This window comes from Urtica dioica, chromosome 1 (assembly GCF_054948205.1).
Source record: "Urtica dioica subsp. dioica isolate 48M chromosome 1, U.dioica_male_clone48M_v1_H2, whole genome shotgun sequence".
NCBI classification, from domain to species: Eukaryota; Viridiplantae; Streptophyta; class Magnoliopsida; order Rosales; family Urticaceae; genus Urtica; species Urtica dioica.
Genome location: NC_142756.1, coordinates 4811423 through 4834651, shown reverse-complemented (window position 1 = coordinate 4834651; position 23229 = coordinate 4811423). Strand labels below are relative to the sequence as shown.

Below are 23229 nucleotides of genomic sequence, written 5' to 3'. Positions count from 1 at the left end.
TTCAACCCATTTTGGAAAATGAGTCTAGCGTATAGTATGTGGCCCGTGGTACTAACTGCGTACAACTTGCCACCTTGGTTGTGCATGAAAAAAGAGTACTTGATGTTGGCGCTTTTGATACCTGGACCGAGCTCACCTGGAAAAGACATGGACGTGTTTTTAGAACCACTAGTTGAAGAGCTGAAAGAATTGTGGGATACTGGGTTCCAAGTGCGAGACGGGGCGAACGATGAAGTGTTTCGGTTGCGTGCCGCGTCTATGGACGATAAACGACTTTCCGGCTCGATCGTATTTGTCGGGATGGAGTGGCCAAGGGTATCTTGCGTGCCCCACGTGCAACATTGAGACACCATCTATGAAAATTAGAAACAGGATTGTCTACTATGACCATCATTGATTCTTGCCAACGCCTTACCGATTGAGGAAAAACATTGATCACTACGTAAATCGTCACGAGAAGCGTCGTAAATCTGTCAAGTTGACTGCGCAAGACATACTCGATTAGTTGGCTAGTGTTTCTTCCACGACAACTGGCAAAAATATCGGCAAACGAAAACATGTTGAGTGCGAATTGAATTGGACCAAAAAGAGCATCTTTTATAAGTTGTCTTACTGGTCAGAATTAGAGTTGAAGCACAACATGGACGTCATGCATATAGAGAAGAACGTGTGCGAGAATCTTCTCGGGACGATGCTCAGCTTGGAAAAGAAGAACTACGATACGGAGAAGTCGAGATTTGACTTGATGGACTTGAAAATCAAGTCTTCTCTGCACTTGAGACAACAAAAGAATGAGTGGTACAAATCGCCAGCAGCGTACACGTTAACGCTTGAGCAGAGACAACAGTTTACCGAGTTCCTCCAATCTGTTAATTCCCAGACGGGCTCGCTGGAAATTTGAAGAAAAATGTAACTGCTGACGGGAAGCTCACAGGTTTGAAGTCGCACGATTGTCACGTGATCATGCAGAGGCTGTTAGCTGATGGTATTCGCCCTTTTGTGCCAAAACCGATACATAAGACGATCTCCGAGCTCTGCAAGTTTTTCAAGTTGATCAGTTCTAGAACCCTGAGAGTGGACGATCTCGAAAACGCGCAAGATTCAATCATTGAGATATTGTGTAAGCTTGAGATGATATTTCCACCAGCTTTTTTCACGATCATGGTTCACGTGGCAATTCATCTACCAGATGAAGCGTTGTGTGGCGGTCCAGTGCATATGCGATGGATGTACCCAATTGAGAGATACCTTGGAACGTTAAAATAATTTGTCAGAAATAGAGCTAGACCCGAAGGCTCCATTGCGGAGGCGTACGTTGTAGAAGAGGCATTGACATTTGTTGCAAGGTATCTCGAAGATAAGAAAACTGTCGATGAAGTTCAAGTCCGGGAACTTAGTGTTTTCCGGTCTGAAAACTGTGTGCCTTACATGGTGATGAAGCGGATAGTTTTAGACGACGACCAAAAAGAGAAGGCGGAGTGGTACATTTTTACCAATTGTCCAGAAATCGATCCGTATTTGATGTAATTGAATCTTTCATTTAAATATTACATTATCTAGCTCATTGATTTACATCTAATTACGTAATGTTAACAGTGAGCATTTGAAATTTATACAAAATAACTCTGAAGCGGGAACTGCAGATTCTGATATCGAAGCAGTGCACATAAAAGAATTCAAAATTTGGTTTGCGAAAAAGTTAAACTGAAAGGATTCATTTGCTGAAAGCATACTAAAATTGCTAATGACACAATCTTAATTTGCATATTCCAGATTTATGACATGAAAGTTAGTGGTTCCGACGTGTCTGAAGAGCTTTACGCATTGTCTATGGGATCTATGCAAATTGCTCATCAGTATCCGAGTTGCTTTGTGAATGGCGTGAAGTTCATCACTCGTCGTCGTGATAACCAACGAATCACCCAGAATAGCGGTGTTTGCGTGCCCGTGAACGACTTCAATTTTTACGGTCGAATGGAAGACGTAATCGTGTTGAACTATACACATAACTGTCGTGTCGTACTGTTCAAATGCATATGGTATGGTGACAAGTACAATGCAGGACGTATAGTGCACGTTGATAAGACCACCGGAGCGACGAGTTCGTATACCGCCAAAGAGTGGTTTACAGAAGAGCCGTTTATACTCGCGACTCAAGCGAAGCAAGTGTTTTACATCCAGGATCTCGTTAAGGGTCGCGAATGGGAAATCGTTCAGGAATGCAATCAACGAGGGATATGAGACATTCCTGAAGTTGATCCGACCACTTCAGCATCGATTCCATTGACAATAGAATTGTCAAATATCGATCGTCTTAATCATCGACACGAAACCGCTACGGCCGAGCTTGTTACTGTTGTTGAAGATGATGAAGAAGTGGATGAATAAGATGAGGCGTACGCCGTTTTTGAGGGAGACGATATTGATGTCGATACTAACATTACATCGAGTGACAACGATGAATGACTAACACCATGTAATAACCATAGTCATCAAATACTAATTAAATAGTAAAAATAAAAACTACAATTCATTTTGCAGGATGTCTACTTCAGGTCAGGACCCATCAGGAGGAGAACGTGAAACCCCGCAGATGCCGAGGAAGAAGCGGGGACCAACGACTGGCGTCGTTTCTGCGAGAGCTGGTGTTGGGACCCCTGGAGCGAACATAGTTCGCTACGATCAGACTGCGCAGGCGTTCTACCAAGACGTCAGGGAGCAAAATCCATTGATCGGGACGTTCCAAAACCGATTAGGAAACCTGATCAAGAGTACCATTCCAGTCGACCTCCCAGACTGGAATCATGTGCATGCGCAGAGTGTGGCGGCTCTTATGAACTCGATTCATAACGAGTATCGCTTCGTTTATGAACATCCCGACAATGGTGAGCTTGTGCCTGCAGATCCTATTCGCAACGAGATTGATATGGCTATCATTCGCGATGCGAAGAGGATGCGCCGTGGCCAGAAGTCGAGGTTGTCGCAGCTCTTCTTCAAGACATTTTGCGGGAGTAATGATCTCGCTAAAAACGAAACTCCTGAAGGCTATAACCAGGAAGCCTGGTTGAAAGCAATAGAGACGTTCGACTCGCTGGAGCATAAGGTATGAGTTGAAGTTCCGATGGTTATTTGAATTTCTTAATATTGAACTTAACGAATTTATGTCTCGCAGGCGAAGTCTGTCCGCAACCGGGAAAATTCGAAGATGAAGAAGACGAAGGCGAGACAAGGGTCGCTTAGTTTTTTTGGTCATCGCTCGAGGAACGTAAGTCGCTTAATATTAATATGCAATATATATGTGATTCATATTTTAATGTTAAAAAATTACAGCGAAGGGAAGATGGGAGTATAGGCTCGGCTTTAGCGATATGGTCAGAAAAACACCATGACGCTAAGGGATCGTGGACGACAGACTTCGCGAAGTCGCAATTCATAAGTTACTTGTTTTATTTACTATATTTAATTACTTAAATTATTCTTATCTGAGAAGTTTTTTGTGGTTTTTTTTAAGGATCAAATCACAGCCCAAACGATAGATATTTTGCGGCAAACGGCGGAGCAAAACACCGTGATCTCCCAAGAAGAAGCGGAGATGTACGCGATGCACGAAGTTTTGGGAGTACACAGAGACTGGGAAATCGGTTTAGGGCTTTCGATCCCAAGGTCATCGCTGGGTGGTGCCCAAACGCTAGATAGAGGCTCGTCAAGTTCGTCATCTCAGACCGATCCATTGGTGCCGAGATGCGAGCTCAGATGGATGCCCAACAAGCCGAACTGCAGGAGATGCGGCAACAGATTGCCTTCCTCAGCCAGATGCACAATCAGCCTCCCACGACTCCCCAACCTCCGCCTGCATCGCAACCAGGTGGGGCTGATCAACAGACGCCAGGTTCCACGCCGGGTTCTACGCCTGGTTCTATGGATTTCTTGCGAGACCGTCCTTACGGAAGCGGCGGAATGAGCGACAGCGCGTCAGGCAGCGGTGGACGAGAATGCGAAAGCGGTTCCCGAAGTTCTGGCAACTTATTCGGTAGAGGGAATTCTACTATCGATAAGTTTTATAGGAAAAAAATTAGGAATTCATTTTTTCGCTTTTTTAGAAAGAATTTGTATTTTTAATTAAGAATTCTATTTTCAGAATATTATTTCTAATTAATTTAGAATTTTTTTAATTAATTTTTATTTAATTCTAAATGAATTTTGATTTAGTTTTCTAATTTTGTAATTTTTTTTTAAGGATAAATTACATAAATGCCCCCTGAACTTTTGACCATTTAATAACGTGGTCCCTACTTTTATTTTTCTTACAGCGTCGCCCTTAAACTTTCATATTCTTACAAACTTAGTCCTCCCGTCAAATTTTGGGAGTATATTCCGTCTATTTTAACTTGTGTAATAACTTGAATATTTAAAATTACCTATATATCCTTTTTTTAATTATTTTATATTTAAAATTAATAAATTAAAATTAAAAAATTTCATTTTTCATTTTGTTTGTTGTCTTTTTTAATACTTTTTTTTTTATACATTTCCATTATATTTGTTTTTTTTTCACGATAATAGAAAATTAATAATAAATAATAATTCATTTTTACAATTCATTTTTATTAAAAATTCATATTTTACATAATTATTTTATATATATTTTTTTATTTTTTTATATAATAAATAATAATTTTTAATAATATTAAATAATTATAAAATCAATATTTTTTTGTTATTTTACAATTTTGTCCCTGTTTAAATAGTCACATGCCAATCACATGGGCAAAAATGGATGGATTGTTGAGAAAAATAGACGGAAGGACTAAGTTTGTAAGATTGTCAAAGTTCAAGGGTGACGCTGTAAGAAAAATAAAAGTAGGGACCACGTTGTTAAATGGTCAAAAGTTCAGGGGGGGCATTTATGTAATTTATCTTTTTTTTAATTAAAAAAACATATTCAGTGCGACACTGTCGCACCGAATATAATGGCGAGAATGTTATTAGGTGCGACAATGTCGCACCTGATATGAAAAACCCGCCAATTTTTATAAATTTGTCAGGAAAATAGTTTGGGCATTAGGTGCGACAAAGTCGCATCTGAAAGTGTCGCACCTAAAGGTATAACTATTAGGTGCGACATGTCGCACTTAATGGTATTAGCGACAGACTTTTAGGTGCGACTTTGTCGCACCTAATGTCGCACCTAGTAAACTATTAGGTGCGACATTCGTCGTACCGGATGATGTTTTTTGTTCTAGTGATTTGCTTGCAATAATCTTCCAAAATGGCATACTGGTCTCTAACAGAACCTTCTAGAGCATTTCTGGCGTTGGTCCTGGCTCTAGTAAACACTTGACATTGGTGTAACGAGCTGCAACAACTAGCTCTTTGAAGTTCTGATAGTCCATGTTAGGGTTGAGCCTAAAGTACTCAAGGAACTCAACAGACAACCACTTATTGGTGACTAATTTATTATCAAACACTAGTCCACACTCATGATTGTCTGAAAGAGTGTTGATTATCATAGTCCTATTATCAGAATTCTGAACTTTAGCATATAACGTCCAATTACAGCCTTTTCCTGTGCACCTAGCCCGTACTCTGGTTTGATCATTATACAGATACTTGAATGACCTATGTTGTTTAATGAAAACCTCTCTTAACATGCATCTCAGAGACTCAACAGATGGGAAAAGCATACCCAATTTGAACTTGAACTCTGCTAAGTTTGCTCGCGGGTTGAACGACCTCCTCGATGGCTGCTCATCGTCTTCGTCGTATAGGCTCTCAAGCTCACTCTCTGACCTAATGCCTTCAGAGTCTTCGCCTGGACCACCCACACCTTCTTCACATGCCTGGTTCACCGACGACCACCATTGTTGAGGGTGCTTTGGGTGTCGATCTTCGTCATTCTCTTCCTGGCCAACATATGCCTCCTCTACGAAGTCAAATTCTTCACCATTTCCTTCTTCAATTTCGGTTTCTTCGATGTAGGGTTCTTCGATTTGGGGTTCTTCGTTCTCTTCCATTTTCGGTGTAAGGTTAAATGGCGGTTTTATTTCAAAACTCTTTAATTTGGTTTGTTTTGATTTCTTTTGATTTGTTTTTATTATGTTTTATTTCATTTTATTTCTTTTCTTTGTCTAAATTATGACTTAAAACCCGAAGTCAGTCAAAACTAACGTTTTTGTTGTAACATCGTCAAAAATTGACGCTAAAATGGGGTTGGGGATCAACGACATGAGGAAAACTAAACATGAAGGACTTTCACCGTAAAAAAAAAAAATAGAGACTAATTTAGCTGTTTCTTGAAACTTTAAGGGGCCGTTTGGTTATGAGTGACCCGCCCATTATATAACCACCCTACTATTAAAAGATAGATAAAACGACTAGATAAGAGGCAAATTAAACTCAGACAGACTCGATGCAAGAGAAAATCTTCTCTTTTAAGCATGTACCACAATTTTAGGCATTGACTCCACTAAATAGGCCCATGAAAAGTGAAGACCTAGGACCGTTTTTATTTTCTTAAAGAAAATTTGTCCTGAAGACGTCGAAACTGTCGTGATAAATTATATGAAGATTCTGATGATAGCTTTAATATGTAGATGCCATTCGAATAAAGTGGGAGAGAAATCTGGACCGTTATTTTGTTTTCTAAAATCACACTTCGTAATTTCAAACTAGAAAAATCCAGCTATAATTTAGTACTTCAAAGATAATTACAATAGTCACCCTTGTTGTGGGGAAATTATTTATAAGTCCATGAGTTCTCATGGGTCGAAATACTCTTAAATAGTATTTGAATATTAGTTGGATATCATCAAAAACCAAACCCCGATATGAATCAAAGCAAAAAAACTTTAACCCATTTCAGGTTGTAAAAATCAGTCCACTTGCGGCGGTGAAAAAGATAATCACAACGAAAAACTTGGGAACTGTATATAATGTCTTCTAATTTAAAAAAGAAAAGTTTATCAAGCACTTTTGGTTTTGGTTAAGAGACACAAAACCAAACCTCAACCACACAAAGCCATAGCGTGGTCCAAACTCCAACCTCAAAATCCATTCTTGCGAAAGGTTCGAACTTTGAAGTAGAAAGAAGAAGAAGAAGAAGAAAATCCTCTTTTTGCGTACCAAAGAAATGTTCGTTCTTTAAAAAAGAAAAAGAGGAATGGCAAGTTCTCATTCTCTATTCTCGCACTGTTCGACTCACCTCTCAATCCCACTCCTCAACAACAGACCTCACCACCATTTTCAGCACTCTATAGACACTGCTAACAATCTCAACACTCTCGCTTGGGAGCTCAGAAAGCTATCGTCATTCCATTCCCACCACAGGAAGAGCAAAACCAGAAATGGACTTTCCACTGTATCCTCAGCTGTGGCTACAGACTCGTCCTCGTCCTCGGAGACTTACGAACCCGAGAAGGAAATCAACGAGGATTCAGAAAAAGAGAGGCTCGTCCTTCCGACCAACGACTCGTCTGAGAAGCTGCTACAAATTCGCCACACAGTGAGTTGTGAAAACCCACTCGAGAGGATTCTTCGTTTTTTGTTTGTTTTAATTTCGTTTTTTTTATTTTATTTTATAATAGTGTGCACATGTGATGGCTATGGCTGTTCAAAGGCTTTTTCCTAATGCAAAAGTAACAATCGGCCCGTGGATCGAAAACGGGTTTTATTACGATTTCGATATGGAGCCATTGGTGGAGAAAGACTTGAAGAAGATCAAGAAGGAGATGGTAAATGCATTAAGAATAAGGGTTTTTCGATTTCGATAAGCGATTTCGAGGCTTTTTATGGTTCAGTCCGAATCTTCAATGTATGACTTGTAGGATCGAATAATCAGTAAGAATTTGCCGCTTGTGCGAGAAGAGGTTTCGAGAGAAGAAGCGCGGAAGAGAATAGAGTCTCTCAACGAGCCTTACAAGCTTGAAATCTTGGATGGCATTAAAGAAGAGCCGATCACCATTTATCACATTGGTAAGGAGAAAGAACTTGCAATTTTGAAATGTGTGATCTTAATTGAAGTATCAGAATTTTCGGGTGATAAATCTTCTTAGGTAACGAGTGGTGGGACCTCTGCGCCGGGCCCCACGTGGAATCAACGGGAAAGATCAACCGAAGAGCCGTTGAGCTCGAATCCGTGGCCGGTGCTTACTGGCGAGGAGACGAGAAGAGACCAATGCTGCAGAGGATTTACGGCACGGCTTGGCTAAGCGAAGAACAATTGAAGGCTTACGCTCACTTCAAAGCGGAAGCTAAGCGCCGAGATCACAGACGACTCGGACAAGATCTCGACCTCTTCTCTATACAGGTATATATTCATATATAAACGTTAATCGGATCAGCTTTCGTCACAACTTTTTCATCTGCACGGGTTGTTATAACCCATTTTTTAGTCGGAATTCGGTGTCATATGTTTGTGGCTTATAGGCTAAACTTTGCAGAACGATGCTGGCGGGGGTTTAGTCTTTTGGCATCCAAAGGGCGCGATTGTGAGGAACGTGATAGAAGATCTGTGGAGAAAAGTACACATCGAACGAGGGTACGATCTGCTGTTCACGCCACATGTCGCAAAGGCTGATCTTTGGAAGATTAGTGGCCATTCAGACTTCTACGGAGAGAACATGTACGCTCAGATGGACGTCGAAAACGAACTCTACCAACTCCGACCCATGAATTGTCCTTACCATATTTTGGTTTACAAAAGAAAGAATCACTCTTATAACGAATTCCCGATCCGAGTTGCGGAGCTGGGAACGGTGTATCGGTACGAGTTGTCTGGGAGCTTGCACGGCCTTTTTCGTGTCAGAGGGTTCACACAGGTATGTCTGTGTTTTCTTTCTCTGTCTCTCTCTCTCTTACATGTATGGCATTGAAACTTTTTGAATACATGATCTATTTTGCTCGCAAATTGTGGTACTTTTTTTTTTTTACCCTTTTATTAGAAAAAGATCATATCAAGGAAGTTGATGATAATTTTTTTGAAAAGAAAACTTGAACCTGGTTAAGGGTTTTGGCTTTTGTATGGTCGGTTTTGGATTTCATCGTGGGTTTTAATGTTATCAGATGATTTTCTTTTTTACTTAATTCTCTACTGTTTTTTATAAAAAAAAATTTGTTTCACTTACTTAGTGTTTTTAAGAGAAACAGAGCTTTTATTAATGAAAAAGGGAGATCATTTCAGTAAAGAACTGCGGTCTAGGATTAATTGGCCCAAGGTATTATCCAAATAACTACAAAATGACAGGCTTGTAAATTTACTAATTGACCAATTTTTTTATTTTTTATTTATTTTTTGTTTCAGGACGATGCACATATATTTTGTTTGACTGATCAAATCAAAGACGAAATTAGGGGTGTCTTAGACCTGACAGAAGAGTTGTTGCTCCAATTCGGCTTTGATAAATATGAGGTGAATCTTTCAACAAGGCCCGAGAAATCTGTGGGTTCTGATGATATATGGGAAAAAGCGACCGTTGCACTAAAAGATGCTTTAGACGATAAGGGTTGGAGCTACCAAATCGACGAAGGCGGCGGCGCGTTTTATGGCCCGAAGATTGATCTTAAGATCGAAGATGCTCTTGGAAGGAAGTGGCAATGCTCAACCATACAGGCAATCCCATAACTTCCTTCTTTTTGTGGTTTATTTTGTCAAGAAAAGTCTAATTTTTTTTTTTTTTTTTTTTTTTTTGTGTGTGCGAGTATGGCATATAAAAAAGTTAAAAATAAAATTGAAAAATTGCCTTCTGACTGTCGGATTTTTGCTATGATCTTGCTTTGATCATGGCTAAAACTATTAAGAACTAGCTCGTGTCTTGGTTCATAGCAGAAAGGACAAAAAATTCTCTATCTCTATGGGGCGAGATGGTAGACTTTTGGAAGGAGGAAAACTTATCCTCTCTATCTCTCCTTACATACTATAGTCGACATTTAGAATGCCGAGCGGAGAATCGGACGATATTGGAAAAGGAGTCATTACCACGGCTGGATATCATACCCTATCGGAGTCCTTGGAAATACATTTGCTCCGCCAAAGAACCCTTCTTAGAGCGACTAGGTTGGAAGGTAAGGGGTGGTTCGGTAATCTGGTTTTGGGAAGTTAGAAACTTGGAAATTGGCCAATTTTTTTTTCCTTCTTTGGGATGAATTTTCCGTATCCGGAACGCCCCAATCTTCAGATTCGGACGGTTTGGGCACGGAAAGTTAGGATTTTAACTTCCATAGGAATCTATCCAATCGAGAGGCTTCAAAGGCGGTCTGGCCTCTCTTATGAAAATTCATTTGATTTCGATCAAAATTGAAATTATGGTCGACAATTTTGTCTTCTTGTACAGACCTTACCCATCCCTACAAAATCATTACAAATCAGAAGCTAAAATGAGATGTCTCACCATCTTCTTAGGAGCAGAGGTTTTCATAATATCTCTAGCCTTCACAAACTTAGTATCACGCTGAGATGGTTCCCCATGAAAGCCAATACCTCTATTGTTACCACTTCTTCTCTGCGATGAATCAGAATTCTCAAGCAAATCTCCGTATTTTGACTTTGACTCATCCGAGGCAGAACCTTTAGCAGTCATCCTCGCAAATATATGGAAATGAAAGGCTCCTAGAAAGATGATATCGACGCCTCATCTCGTTGTTTCTTCTCCGAGCTTTTCTCCTTTGCCAACACTCTTGGTAAAAGCTCAAAACGGCGTGAAGTAGTGAAAATCGGAATTCTAGCCACTTTATGGGCGATCTGAAATATCGCAGTAAATGTCTTTTTCGAGAAGGAACTTGTGGAGGCAGAAAACCATGTTATTAATATGTTTATTTTTGCTAATTGCTTATTCTTAGTGTTTACTATGTATTGGTCATAGATCTTTGTGGAGGATACGAGTGAATTAAATCGGCCTCCCTCTCAAATTGTGGTCCAGTTTGGTGTATAATCATCAAGTTCATGATCAATAAAAAAAAATAATATCGATTTGTGTTCGTGATACGAAATGGTGACATGATTGTAACGTCAAGTGATTGACAAGCTTACTTTATTCATCATCCAGGTTGATTTCAACTTACCGCAACGTTTTGACATGACATACGTCGACTCGGACTCAAAGAGGAAAAGGCCTATCATGATCCACAGAGCGGTGCTTGGATCTTTGGAACGGTTCTTTGGAGTTCTCATCGAAAACTACGCTGGGGATTTTCCATTGTGGCTATCTCCGATCCAAGCTAGGATTTTACCAGTTACAGATACTCAGGTATTTGTTTTATCGATTGTTTCGCAAGTGTGTAGAGAGGCTAATATAAATTAACGCGTTTTGTCTCAACTATTGGTGCAGCTTGATTACTGCTATGACGTGGCCAAAAAGCTGAAAGCAAATGGAATTCGAGCCGAGGTTTGCCACGGAGAGCGACTCCCAAAGCTCATAAGAAACGCTGAAACGCAGAAGATTCCATTAATGGCGGTTGTTGGTGCCAAAGAAGTCGAAACTCATAGTGTTACGGTGAGATCGAGATTTGTTGGAGATGTTGGAACTATGCCAGTTGATGATTTTGTGGGTAGAACCAAGTCTGCCATCGAAAACAGAACATCCTTTCTGATTTAAAATAGGTGTTATTTCCTAGTCACTTTCAACCCCAAAGGCACAAGGACAGAGCTATAATTTTAGCAAAGTAAATATGCTTTGATCAGTAGTGTAGCGTTTGATAAGCTTTGGGGTAAATTTTTATAAATATAATGAAAAGCCATTCATACAAGTTGTCTGTCAAATTTAGTTTGTTTTTTTTTTCCAGGCGGCGGTTTCAAGGCCGATTGCATATGTGCGTGAGCAAATAAAATCTACACGTTTAATTTTCAAGATGAGTTTATAGGCTTTATGTGATTAGTCATTAGAGACATGTTCTCTTCACATTACAAATTTGCCCTTGGAATTCTCTTCCATTGCCTGAGCTCTATGGGCTCTGGATCTTTTTGTCCGATCTCTCCTTGTCAATAATATTATATCGCTTAGATCTTTTTTTTTTTTTTTTTTTTCTCGTTTGCATTAGACCTTGACATGTAATATACGCCTTGTGGTTTGTCCAATTTGTCTCTGTACGACATCGTAGATAAAAGCGATCATCTTTATGGAGAAATTCATGCAAACGCGTTTTGTTGACCATGAAAAAGCCTATATAGACCCAAATTCAACATTATTTCTTCAACTGGATAGTGGTAGATGACTTAAAAATTAAAGCAATATATGACAACTTTGATGACAAGTATGAGATGCAACAACACAAGCCACTAAACCGATCGTATGGACTGATTTCTAATTGATGATAGTTTTTTTTTTTTGAAGGCAGCTTTTGCTGCGGTGGGATTGAACCCACGACCTCCACACAGGAGGTGATAGTTGAGCTAGACATATAGTCTATTTAGAATTTTAGATCACTTATGTTAAAATTCCAGCTCAATTATCTGAGAATAGCTCAAATTCAAACAACATTTATAGGAGAGCTATGCTAGTAAACTATATTTTTTAATGTTTGAATAATTAAGCTGTAGTTTATTTGATGATAAATCATTGGGCTATTTACTATGAATATTGTATATTTACTTAAGCGCTAATACTTTATATATTAGGATAAAAAATTATAATACTGTAATTCTCAAATTTAATTTATTCGCTAAAGATTATTTAAATTTTTTTAAAAATTTAATTATGTTACTAATATTTTGGTTTAACATTCGCTGAAGTTATATTAATTTCTAACGAGTAATTTTTTTATTTTTTATTATCTGTAATCATAATGGCTTAGGGCGAAAGAATACAAAAGTGGACCGTCTGACTAAAGAGAGAGGTGGTTGTGTTAATGGTCCGAGTTGTTCTTCACGATATAAAAAAGTCTTGAACTTCCTATTAAAGATGATCAGATATTTTTGTTGGATACATGAGAGATGAGACATATCAGAGTCTCAGTTTTCAACTCTCTTAAGAACAAGTAACGAAATGATTATTGAAGATGTTGAGTGGTGGACCACCGACACGTGCCGATTTTCACCGACCCTTTTTCCGTGTATTGACTTATAATAAGAGCACGATATATATATATATATATATATATATATATATATATATATATATATATATATATATATATATATATATCTCTTTGGTTTTGGTTTGCCACCGAAAGTAATGGACCAATACGTCTACACAGGTTTCTAATGTTAGCTTATCTCTTTCGCTCTTACATATGTTGTTTAGGTGCTATATTTCTTTTCCCTTGTCAATTTTTAGATGATAGTTTATAATTTAGTTTTCAAAATGTCAACCCCCCAGATCAAATGTTTTTGTCGTTTCTTGTTATAATTGTTTTTCTATTTCCTATAATTTAGAAAAAATTCAAAAAAAAAAAAAATCCAAAGTCATGATTAATTTTGTAACATATTTTTAGAATAATGTTTTGTTTTTTTTTTTGAAACATGGGCGGAACCACAAAAATAGCATAAGAACCCTCACATATGGCGGAGGAAAACCGTGGTTACAAGAGATGAGCAAATACAATCAGAAACCACGCAGACATTAATAGAAACAAAATAACAAAAAAAAGGCCCTAACCCAACGCACGGGAATGAATCTCTCTATCATCGGCCCGTATAGCCTCCTCCGAGCATGGAGGGACAAGCCCCATCCATCTCGAGTTAGAATTATGAATAACAGCAAAACGGGCTAAGTTGTGAGCCGCAATGGTACAGAGACGAGGGATAAACATAATTTTAAACTCATCTAGATTGCTTACCTCTCTCTTGATATGATGCAAGATCGTCCCGAATTCAGTCGTGGGGATCATCCCCCCGGCCACCGCCTTCACCACCTCCGAGCAATCCGAATGAAGCTCCAAACTCGTAACGCCGATACTGCTAGCCAGAGCTATGCCTTGGAGAACCGCAAACGCCTCCGCGAGCTTGGGGGAAAAACCCTAGCTTGGGAAAGCGTTTGCGAGGCGATCACGGGACTAGAGCAGCATCCACAATGACCGAGATTGTTCCTTGCGTCGGAGGGGTCCACCTAGGCTTAGTCGTCTCTTTCTCTTTAACCCGCACGACTCCCTTATTCGCGCCTCTATACTCTTCAAGGAAGCTCCCCGTCCACTGAACAAGCTCAGTCTGATTCCACGATTTCTTCCCAGAGACGACATTGTTCCTGTGATTCCACACTTCCCAGATGATAGTAATATAAAATTCAAAGTCACTAACCTCGAGAGAGTCCGCCGCTCTGAGGATGATGTCTAAGGCCTCCCCTTCTCCGTGGTTTGGAAGGAGCTCAACAAAGCCAGCCTCTTTCCAGACCTTCCCGCTCCACTTACAGCCCCAGAGAGCATGATAATCAGTCTCAGCCTTACTTGAGCAAATAGGGCAACAATCGTCAGTGATGACCTTTTCTCTTAACCAGCATGGTGCGAGTCGGGATCCGCCCCTTACAAACCTTCCAGACAATTTTATTTTGTTTAGCATGCCAAATTTTTTTTAGAAAATTCCCAAATTTTGATTCAACGATTTAATTTTTTTATAAAATTTACGATGCGTTCTCATAAACTACCACATGTTTACGTGATAATGATCAACTATTGAACAATTATTCTAGCCTAATCCTACAAAACATACGTACCCTCCAAATCACTAAAAAAAAACTTTGCTTTGCACGCAGAGAGAATGTGCGAAAGAGGATTCTGTCAAACATGAACCAAAGCAGTCGCGCATATGATTTGCGAGGCCGACATATCTTTCGCACACGAATTTTGGGTTAATTGATTTATATATATATATATATATATATATATATATATATATATATATATATATATATTTGTAATGTCAAAGATCTCTAAAAAGTTTTGAATTACAAATTTACTACATAAAACGTAAACTAATATATGTTATGTACTAACATAAATAACAATAAAAAAAATTAAAAAGCGTAAAATACTATATGTATACTAACGTAAAAAATTAAGAGAGAGAGAGAGAGAGAGAGAGAGAGAGAGAGAGAGAGAGAGAGAGAGAGAGAGAGAGAGAGCATGATTTTAAATAATACATTATTTATATAAAAAAAATGAAATTATAACTAAGTTGTATGAAACTTTACAACTGCATTTCAGTCCACGATTAGTTAATAATTGAAACTTAGCTAATTTAATAATGTGGCAAGTGACAATAAGAATGGAAATTAATCAAGTTTAAGGATGCGCAATTTAATAAGAAAGAAAAATGGGTGAATTACAAAATTCCGACATCTTTTTTGAATATATGTTATAAGAACATTGCGCATTTTCTTAAATAGAAATATAGACAATGGATTAACCGCATTTTATACTTTGACCTAAATGCATAGAAAAGTTCTATTAATTTTTTAAATATACTTTGATAAATGTATATTATCTTTTAGTCCAAACTCAAAACCTAGTCCGCTTTGGAGCCCTTCTCATTAAGGTGCTTTCATACGATATTTGCTTGTTTAATTATTTTGTCTTTTACCTTTCATGGCATCTCCAATTATTTAAACTTCAAACCATCCAACTTTGTATTCTTCCACAGAAATCGGAATATAAAAAACCTACTTATAAAGCCCCTAACTGCAAGTACTACTTATCCCATTAAACTAATTAAGAATTTTATTTGCAAGTCCTAATCCTCCACTGAAACCTTATACCGAAAGGATGTTATTAACTGATTATCTTTAGTTTGGGCAAATCACTTTCTCAGCACTACGATTTACTAAACATACTTCGTTTTTTTTCTATTTAGTGCTATGCATTTGACTTGATTAAAATACTACTATAAAACCTCTATAAACGTACGTATGTTTATTATATTAAGATGAAAGTGACCCGCAAATATATTTTTAAAACAAAACATCATCACAAACACAACGACGACGTTTAAAGCTATACCTTTGCTAATAAAATAAATAAGAGTGCCAAGTTACTTAGTAGATTATAACTTAGATTATTTAAAGAAAAATGTATTAAATTGACTACTTGAAACGTTTTAGATTACAACTTAGCAAACATTTGTAACTTTTTAACAACTAGCCAAAGTGGCTTTTATTTTGAAATAGAGATTTTTTTTTTTTTTTTATCTCTTATTATTAAATCTATATCACTAAAAATAGATATTTGTAATATAAAAATGCTCTTAGATGATAAATGAAAGAGTGCTCATATTCGATATTAAACCATCAAATATTTTGTTCATCTCTAGATCAGTGGGATTGAAGAAAACAGACAAGTGATTAGTAGAACGATAACTTATGCACACTTCAAGGTATAGTTGTGTATATAGAGGGTTAATTGATGGCGATGGATAACGCATTGTATAATAAATGTTAAGCATGCTATGTGAAATTCGGTTTCTAGGGTATATGGTGTTTTGATTTAGTTAAAGAACTATCGAAAGCTTGTTGAGACTCAAAGATGAGTCAACAGACACGTTAGCTAACGAGTCAACACTGAGATCCATAGAGTCTAAATCTGTTAGATAGAATCAATTGTAAATATAACTGATTAGCAAGTGTATTTATATTATACCAAATTTTGTAATGGATTGATCAATTCATTTCAATACACAAATATCTCATACAGGATTTCTCTCTGAGCCAAACACTCTCAGATCCAAATCTTGTCTTGGTATCAGAGCGCGTAACAATTGCGTTTGAAGGCGTTTATATTATACCAAATTTTGTAATGGATTGATCAATTCATTTCAATACACAAATATCTCATAGAGGATTTCTCTCTGAGCCAAACACTCTCAGATCCAAATCTTGTCTTGGTATCAGAGCACGTAACAATTGCGTTTGAAGGCGTTTCGTCTTCCTCGTCGTCACTAAATGATCTGCACAGGACTGGATCGACATCACAGTTCGCTCCGACGCTCAATACGGCGATCTCGGTGAAGCTCAACAGAGAAAACTACTTGATTTGGCGTTTACAAGTTCAAGCCCCGATGCACCAAATGAGTCTCTGTCCAAGGAAGTGGGTTAATGGAAAAACCTTTCATGTACAAAAGTCTAATTGGTGCTTTGCACTTTACAATCACTAGACCTGACATCTCATTCATAGTCAATAGATTAAGCCAATTTCTTCAGAATCCTAAATAAGTTCACTGGCTTGCAGCAAGAAGGGTTCTCAGATACCTCAAAGGCTCCATCAAACACAACATCACATTCAAGCCCTCAAAGCTTCTCACACTCACAAGCTTTGCGTACGTTGATGCGGCAAGCAATCCTGACGACAGACGATTCACTAGTGCATACTGTGTCTACTTTGCCAGTTGCCTTATTTCTTGGAGTTCAAGGAAACAAGCTTCACTTGCTCGCTCCAGTATCGAGGCATAATATAGAGCTCTCGCCCACATTGCCGCTGAAATGTTGTGGATAAAATCTCTATTAAGAGAGTTAAACATCGAGTTCAAGCATAGCCCCATTATATGGTGTAATAATCTTGGAGCAGCTGCAATAGCGTCTAACCCTGTATATCATGCGAGAACGAAAACATATTGTGATTGACTTGCATTTTATATGGATATGGTCACTCAGAACCAGCTGGACATACGATGCGTGCCTACTACAGATCAGATAGCTGATGTTCTCACCAAGGGGCTAATAGTCACTCGATTTCTGAAGCTTAAAGACAAGCTGTATGCAGAGGCATCTCCATCGAGCTTGAGGGGGGCTATTGAGATTCAAAGCTGAGTCAGCAGACACGTCAGCTAACGAGTTAATACTAAGAGTCATAGAGTCAAAGCATGTTAGATGGAATCAGTTGTAAATGTAACTGATTATCAAGTGTATTTATATTATAACAAATTCTGTAATCGATCGATCAATTTATTCCAATACACAAATATTTCAAAGAGGATTTCTCTCTGAGCCAAACACTCTCAGATCCAAATCTTGTCTAAGCTCAATTCAAAGATATATGGTCCCCGAGACGTCTCTGACAAAACAGACTATATAGTCTCGACAACAATGATTGAATGGTTTAGCTTAATAGCCAATTCAAAATATTGGATTTGTAAATTAACCAAAGTTTGTCTAAAGTTAATGAGACAACCAAAATGTCCAATAACCAAGTTTCAAAAACTTTTTTTACCATTGTATTAATTTTTTTGAACATGATAAATTGCTTAAAATAATTGTCAAAAAATTTAATCTTAGTGTAAAAAATTTGATAACGTAATTTCGGCTACTTTACTGAAAATTCAAAATTTTCGACTATTTTACTAATCAATTATGATCCCCGAGACGTCTTTGACAAAACAGACTAAATAGTCTCGACAACATAGTTTAATAAATAACGAGTCGACTAGGTGGACAAGAAATCTCAAATTCTTCATAAATATTTCGAAATATGTTTTTTTTTAATATATAAATCACCATTCTTTCTACTAACTCAACCAACATTCTTTAATTGATCCTCTAATGTTGGTTTATTTGTTAGGGGATGATCTACCTTAGAGCCAGTCCAAACTCACCCGAATTCATTAAGGGTCTTAAACGAATTAATATTTTGGGGACCTTTCGATAATAGTAAAAATTTAAATATAAAAGAAAAAATTTAACAACTTAAAAATATAAAAATTTTGGAGCCTAGTTCAATCGGAGATCCTAGGCACCAGCATTGCTCACCTATAACTGGAGCCGGTTATGATAAGCCAGAGTGCAAGATGTTTTACTAAACGAGGTAACGCGGCGAATGAATTTCCAGTTAAATTTATATATATATATATATATATATATATATATATATATATATGTAACTATGTAAGTGATCTCGTTTACATAAATCTGGAGTTACAGCACAGTAATAAAGAGTGGAGAGACACAGAAAGATTAGAGTTGAAGCGAAGGCAATCGCAGAATGAAATTGAGTGAAGAAGTGGAGGCGTGTGGGTCCCAGCCTTTTACCCACCAACCAACCACGAGACTTCTACATATTCTCTCCCCTTTATAATATTTGAAAAAAATACTAATCAAAAATCTTAATCTGCTGTCCTATTAAAACCGGCCTTTCGCTTGTCTTTCTCTCCTAGCCCCAACAAACAAACACACACTCCCAAACAAACCACAAAAACATATGCATATTTATATATGTATATATAAAAGCTCTGGTTTTCACAAGCACTCAGCGCAAAACACGCCTCATATCATCTCTTCTTCTTCTTCAATTTTCACTGCTCGCTCGCTCGCCGAATCCATCGTTACAGGTCTCTGGGATTTGTTATTGTTTATTCCATCGACCAAAGAAAAACAGAAATCGAAGAAGAAGCAGAAAGAAAGAAAAATGGCGGATTACAAAACCGGAAAATCTAAGAAAATCGATTCGGAGATGTCGAAGGGAGAAGAAGCAGAGGAAGAAGCTTCGTCAATGTCCAGTCGGAGACCATTGAAGAAGAAGCACCAACGACGAAGCCAATCCCAATTCCAATCCCAATCCCAAATCGATCAGCTCTTAGTCCCTCCTCCGAACTTCCCTTTCGCATACCAAAACTATCCCATCCCAATCTTCCAATCCCCTCACCACATGATATCTTTCTCCCCAAGCAACAACCCCTTGACGACAGCTCAGCACCAGCAACAGCAGTTTCTGCAGTACTGGAGCAGCCTCGGGTTCGTCCCTGGCCCCGCTCCGGCGGTGGCTCCGGCGGTGAGCCCGACGAAGCTGTACAGAGGAGTGAGGCAGAGGCACTGGGGAAAATGGGTGGCGGAGATTCGCCTCCCGCGGGACCGCTCCCGCCTCTGGCTCGGGACCTTCGACACCGCCGAGGACGCCGCCATGGCTTACGACCGCGAGGCCTTCCGCCTCCGCGGCGAAAACGCCCGCCTCAACTTCCCCCACCTCTTCCCCAGCAAACCCCCCGCCGCCTCCGCCGCCGCCGAGACGGAGCCATCTCCGGCGCCGGAGCAGCCGCCTCCTCCTCCTCCGCCGCCTCCGCCGCCGCCGGCTGCGGCGGCGGCAGCGGAGGAGCAGGAGGTGGTGTGGGGGGAGGAGTGGATGAACTCGATACCGGCCGGGTGGGGCCCGGCGGGGCCGGGGTGGGACGACTTGGATTCGGATAATAATCTGTTTTTGCAGCCGCACGATTGCCTGCGTTTCGCCGATCACGATAAAGAGGAGGACGAGATGCTCGTGATGCCGAGTCGTCGTCGTGACGATGATGATTTTGATGATCATCCGAATGAGCTTCGTCGGCAGTTGGAAAGGTTGGGCGATGATTCTGCTTCTACTTCCTCGGCTTCTTCTTTTCCGATGACGACGCCTTTCTTCCGGGATGATCGGGTGTGAGGGGAAAAAAAAAAAAAAAAAAAACAGTTGACAGTTGACCAAATTTTTTTTTTTTTTTTTCCTCCAAGAGGCAAGGAAAGACTCTTTTTTTTTTTTTTTGTCTTTCCTTGCTTTCCTTAGGTGGCCCATTTTCTCTTTCGCATCCATAGCTAGTTTACTTTTAGGGTGATATATTAATTACCATGGGACCGCCATTAAGCAATACAGAGAGAGAGGGACGGTTTTGTGATCTCTCTCCTCATGTGTTGTGGTCATGATTCCATTGCATTGCATGCACAGACCCTTGTTTTTCTGGTCCAATGCATGTAAAGGTCATGGATTTTTTTTTTTGGAGCCATTTTCATGATCATATCATTTGTGTGTAATTTGATACTAGTTTGTAACAATATTATATATTATATCATATGTTTATCAGCCTTTTCTTTGATTGCGTGTTCAATTTAATTAGTGATTGTTCTACTAATAAATATTTCTGAAAGTAGATTGCGCCACGAAATTGTCGTTTTATGCTTCTTGAAGTCTATATAACATCGTAATGATAATATTCACATTGGATGTATAATTTGTACAAGAATAATCGCATAAATTATTGTCGAGTTTTGGCATGCAAGTCCAAGCATGAAGTACAAAAATATCTTAGAATGTGTAGTCACTGTTTGGCTTGGATGCACTTGAAGTTGAAACCTCCTGACTATTGTTTCGTGCCAAATATTTCTTCTTGGATTTTGTTGTTGGAACAATCTGGTAGATTCGAGAGAAGAAAGCAAAAGGAAGAGCAACGCATGTGTTTGTGAAGGTCCCACCAAAAAAGAGAAGTTTCTCCGTGAATATATAATAGAAAGATCCTTCTAAAATAGTACACGAATGCATGCAGTGTCACTGACGTCTACTTTAATTTTCCGTTTACAAAGGAAACAAAAATATGCTACTCCATGATTATCAATTAATTGTAATCATCCACCTTGAAGGATCTAATTTGAGTTGTGAGCGATTTTCTCTTATACGAGGGTATGAGTTTTGTTTTGTTAATGTCCTTTTTTGGATCAACGTTCGAGGCATACACGATGATGCAAGAGACACACTCGAGATGAAAAGTGCACCATACGTTGAGGTCATTAACGTCATTTTTTCGACAGTTTCGAGAGAATCGTGACAGTGAAGGGTAAACTCAACATGTCACGATCTCTAGATGGTCTTCGGAATCGCCAAAATATTGTTATTGTTTTCAGGATCAACATTCGAGATACACTTGACTTGGTGATGCAAAAGACTGAACTTGAGATGCCAAGTGCGCCACTCGAAATGCTAAGTGCACATATAAAAGTGATGTTTACCCTCTTGGATAAAAATTACACTTAGAGTTTTCAAGAGAGTTGTCACGCCGAAAACACCATTGTTTTTGTGTGAAGTTACTCCGATTCTTTCCTCATTGACACTGTCTGTGCAATAATCAGAGTAAGGTTTTTGTTTTGTGATATTGTAAATCATGCATTGTTATAAGCATTGATCAATTACTTGGTGAGTGAGTTGAGTGGAAAGCGATGGGAGTTCAAACATAAGGAAAGCTTGTGTTAGAATTCACAAGGTAGTCTTTAAGTTTAGAAAACCTGAAAGGTGGTCATTTAATGTTGTCCGTCATTGTACTTATTCTACAAGTTAGTAAAGTTATCTTTCCACCGAGAGTATCATCCTTCCAAAAGTATGCACGTTTGGCTGAATTGAGTTACCAATTCCCTGTCTCTTGATCTACAGTGTTTTAATTTGGTAAATCATCTAGTGTTGCTTAACTTGTTTTAACATCACCTAGAGACATCAAAGAAACAGTGAATACACTTTTTCAGTACCATTTTGTCAAAGTTTTGTCAAATATTTTACGACTGATATGTGTTACTTTAATTTTAGGATAAAATTCAGAGTTTATACACAAAAAGAAAAAAAAAGCAAAATCAATTTTCGGAAAAATCTCATCTATGCATAGCAAGCAAACTTTGGTCCGAGCCGTCAGCCATTGCCCGCCCGTTTACCTTGTTGCTTTTTTGTGGTCGATAATGGCATAAACTCATTGATGCATTCAAAATCATATATTCTTAACAAGTCGATTTATATTTTGTTGATAAACACATAAATAAACCATCAAAGATATGCAATCAATGCTCTATTCAGTAATGAGTACAAATTAAAAAGCATAAAAGATACGCAATCAATGTTCAAAACGAGAGGGAAAATCTTTAGCTCAAGTCATGTCAAATACAGATGCGTACTCCCCAGCGAGTTTGCGTGCTGGTTTGCTTTTTTTGCAGCTTACTTATTGTCGCTATTATTGCTCTCAAAATCATTTAGAGCTGTGATCCCATGAAGAGGAAGAAAAAGAAAGCTTAAAAACTTAAATTTGCGTGCGTTGTTTAGAAAATAAGCTTTGGCCGAATGATATCCTCTTTGAATGCAGCTTTAAGCATTGTAATTGACTTGTTAGATTAAAATGAAAAGCATGTCTACATCATAAAGTACATGATTAAAATGAAAAAAGAGATGAAGCTTGATCTTTAAACATAAATTCAAAAGTTACAAAAAATATTTTCGTCATTATAACACTGTAGAATGAATAATGATTTTGTACTCTACTTTTTATATATAATAATAATAATAATAATAATAATAATAATAATAATTTTCTATACAGAGATAATCAAATAATGGATGTAGTTGGCGTATCTATCTATAGGCTAAAAGGAATGTAAAAAGACTTATTGTAAAAATTCTCGGATATTTGGTTGACGTTAGCAATCCAGATATTTCTGGATAATCCTACTATTATAATCCTACTGAGCTGATATAAGCAATCCGAATTGTCTGAATATCAGTGGTATTTTATGTAATTTATAATATTCTATAAGATAATTCTGTACGGACCATAAA

At 38.3% G+C, this 23229-nt stretch overlaps 2 protein-coding genes across 2 annotated transcripts; both read left to right on the top strand.

Annotated features, from left to right (window-relative positions):
- The first annotated feature begins 6976 nt into the window (after positions 1-6976).
- Positions 6977-11739, top strand: EMB2761 (threonyl-tRNA synthetase, putative / threonine-tRNA ligase). Its single transcript, XM_089607881.1, has 8 exons — positions 6977-7501; positions 7584-7730; positions 7824-7971; positions 8052-8305; positions 8439-8816; positions 9299-9607; positions 11040-11240; positions 11322-11739. Exons 1-8 carry the CDS (start codon positions 7160-7162, stop codon positions 11586-11588), a joined length of 2046 nt encoding a protein of 681 aa, XP_089464007.1. The 5' UTR covers positions 6977-7159; the 3' UTR covers positions 11589-11739.
- A 7256-nt stretch (positions 11740-18995) lies between these two features.
- On the top strand, positions 18996-20740 carry LOC149406634 (uncharacterized). The gene has a single exon (XM_089625820.1). The coding sequence runs from the start codon at positions 19105-19107 to the stop codon at positions 20311-20313; it is 1209 nt and encodes a 402-aa protein (XP_089481946.1). The 5' UTR covers positions 18996-19104; the 3' UTR covers positions 20314-20740.
- Positions 20741-23229: the final 2489 nt, after the last annotated feature.

What these genes read in the sequence shown, in the direction of transcription:
- LOC149406634 (XM_089625820.1), top strand. Translation starts at nt 19,105, where the DNA reads ATGCATATTTATATATGTATATATAAAAGCTCTGGTTTTCACAAGCAC.
- EMB2761 (XM_089607881.1), top strand. Translation starts at nt 7,160, where the DNA reads ATGGCAAGTTCTCATTCTCTATTCTCGCACTGTTCGACTCACCTCTCA. An exon ending in GTGTCAGAGGGTTCACACAG is followed by an intron (nt 8,817 to 9,298) that starts GTATGTCTGTGT and finishes TTTTTGTTTCAG; the next exon opens with GACGATGCACATATATTTTG. An exon ending in GGCAATGCTCAACCATACAG is followed by an intron (nt 9,608 to 11,039) that starts GCAATCCCATAA and finishes TTCATCATCCAG; the next exon opens with GTTGATTTCAACTTACCGCA.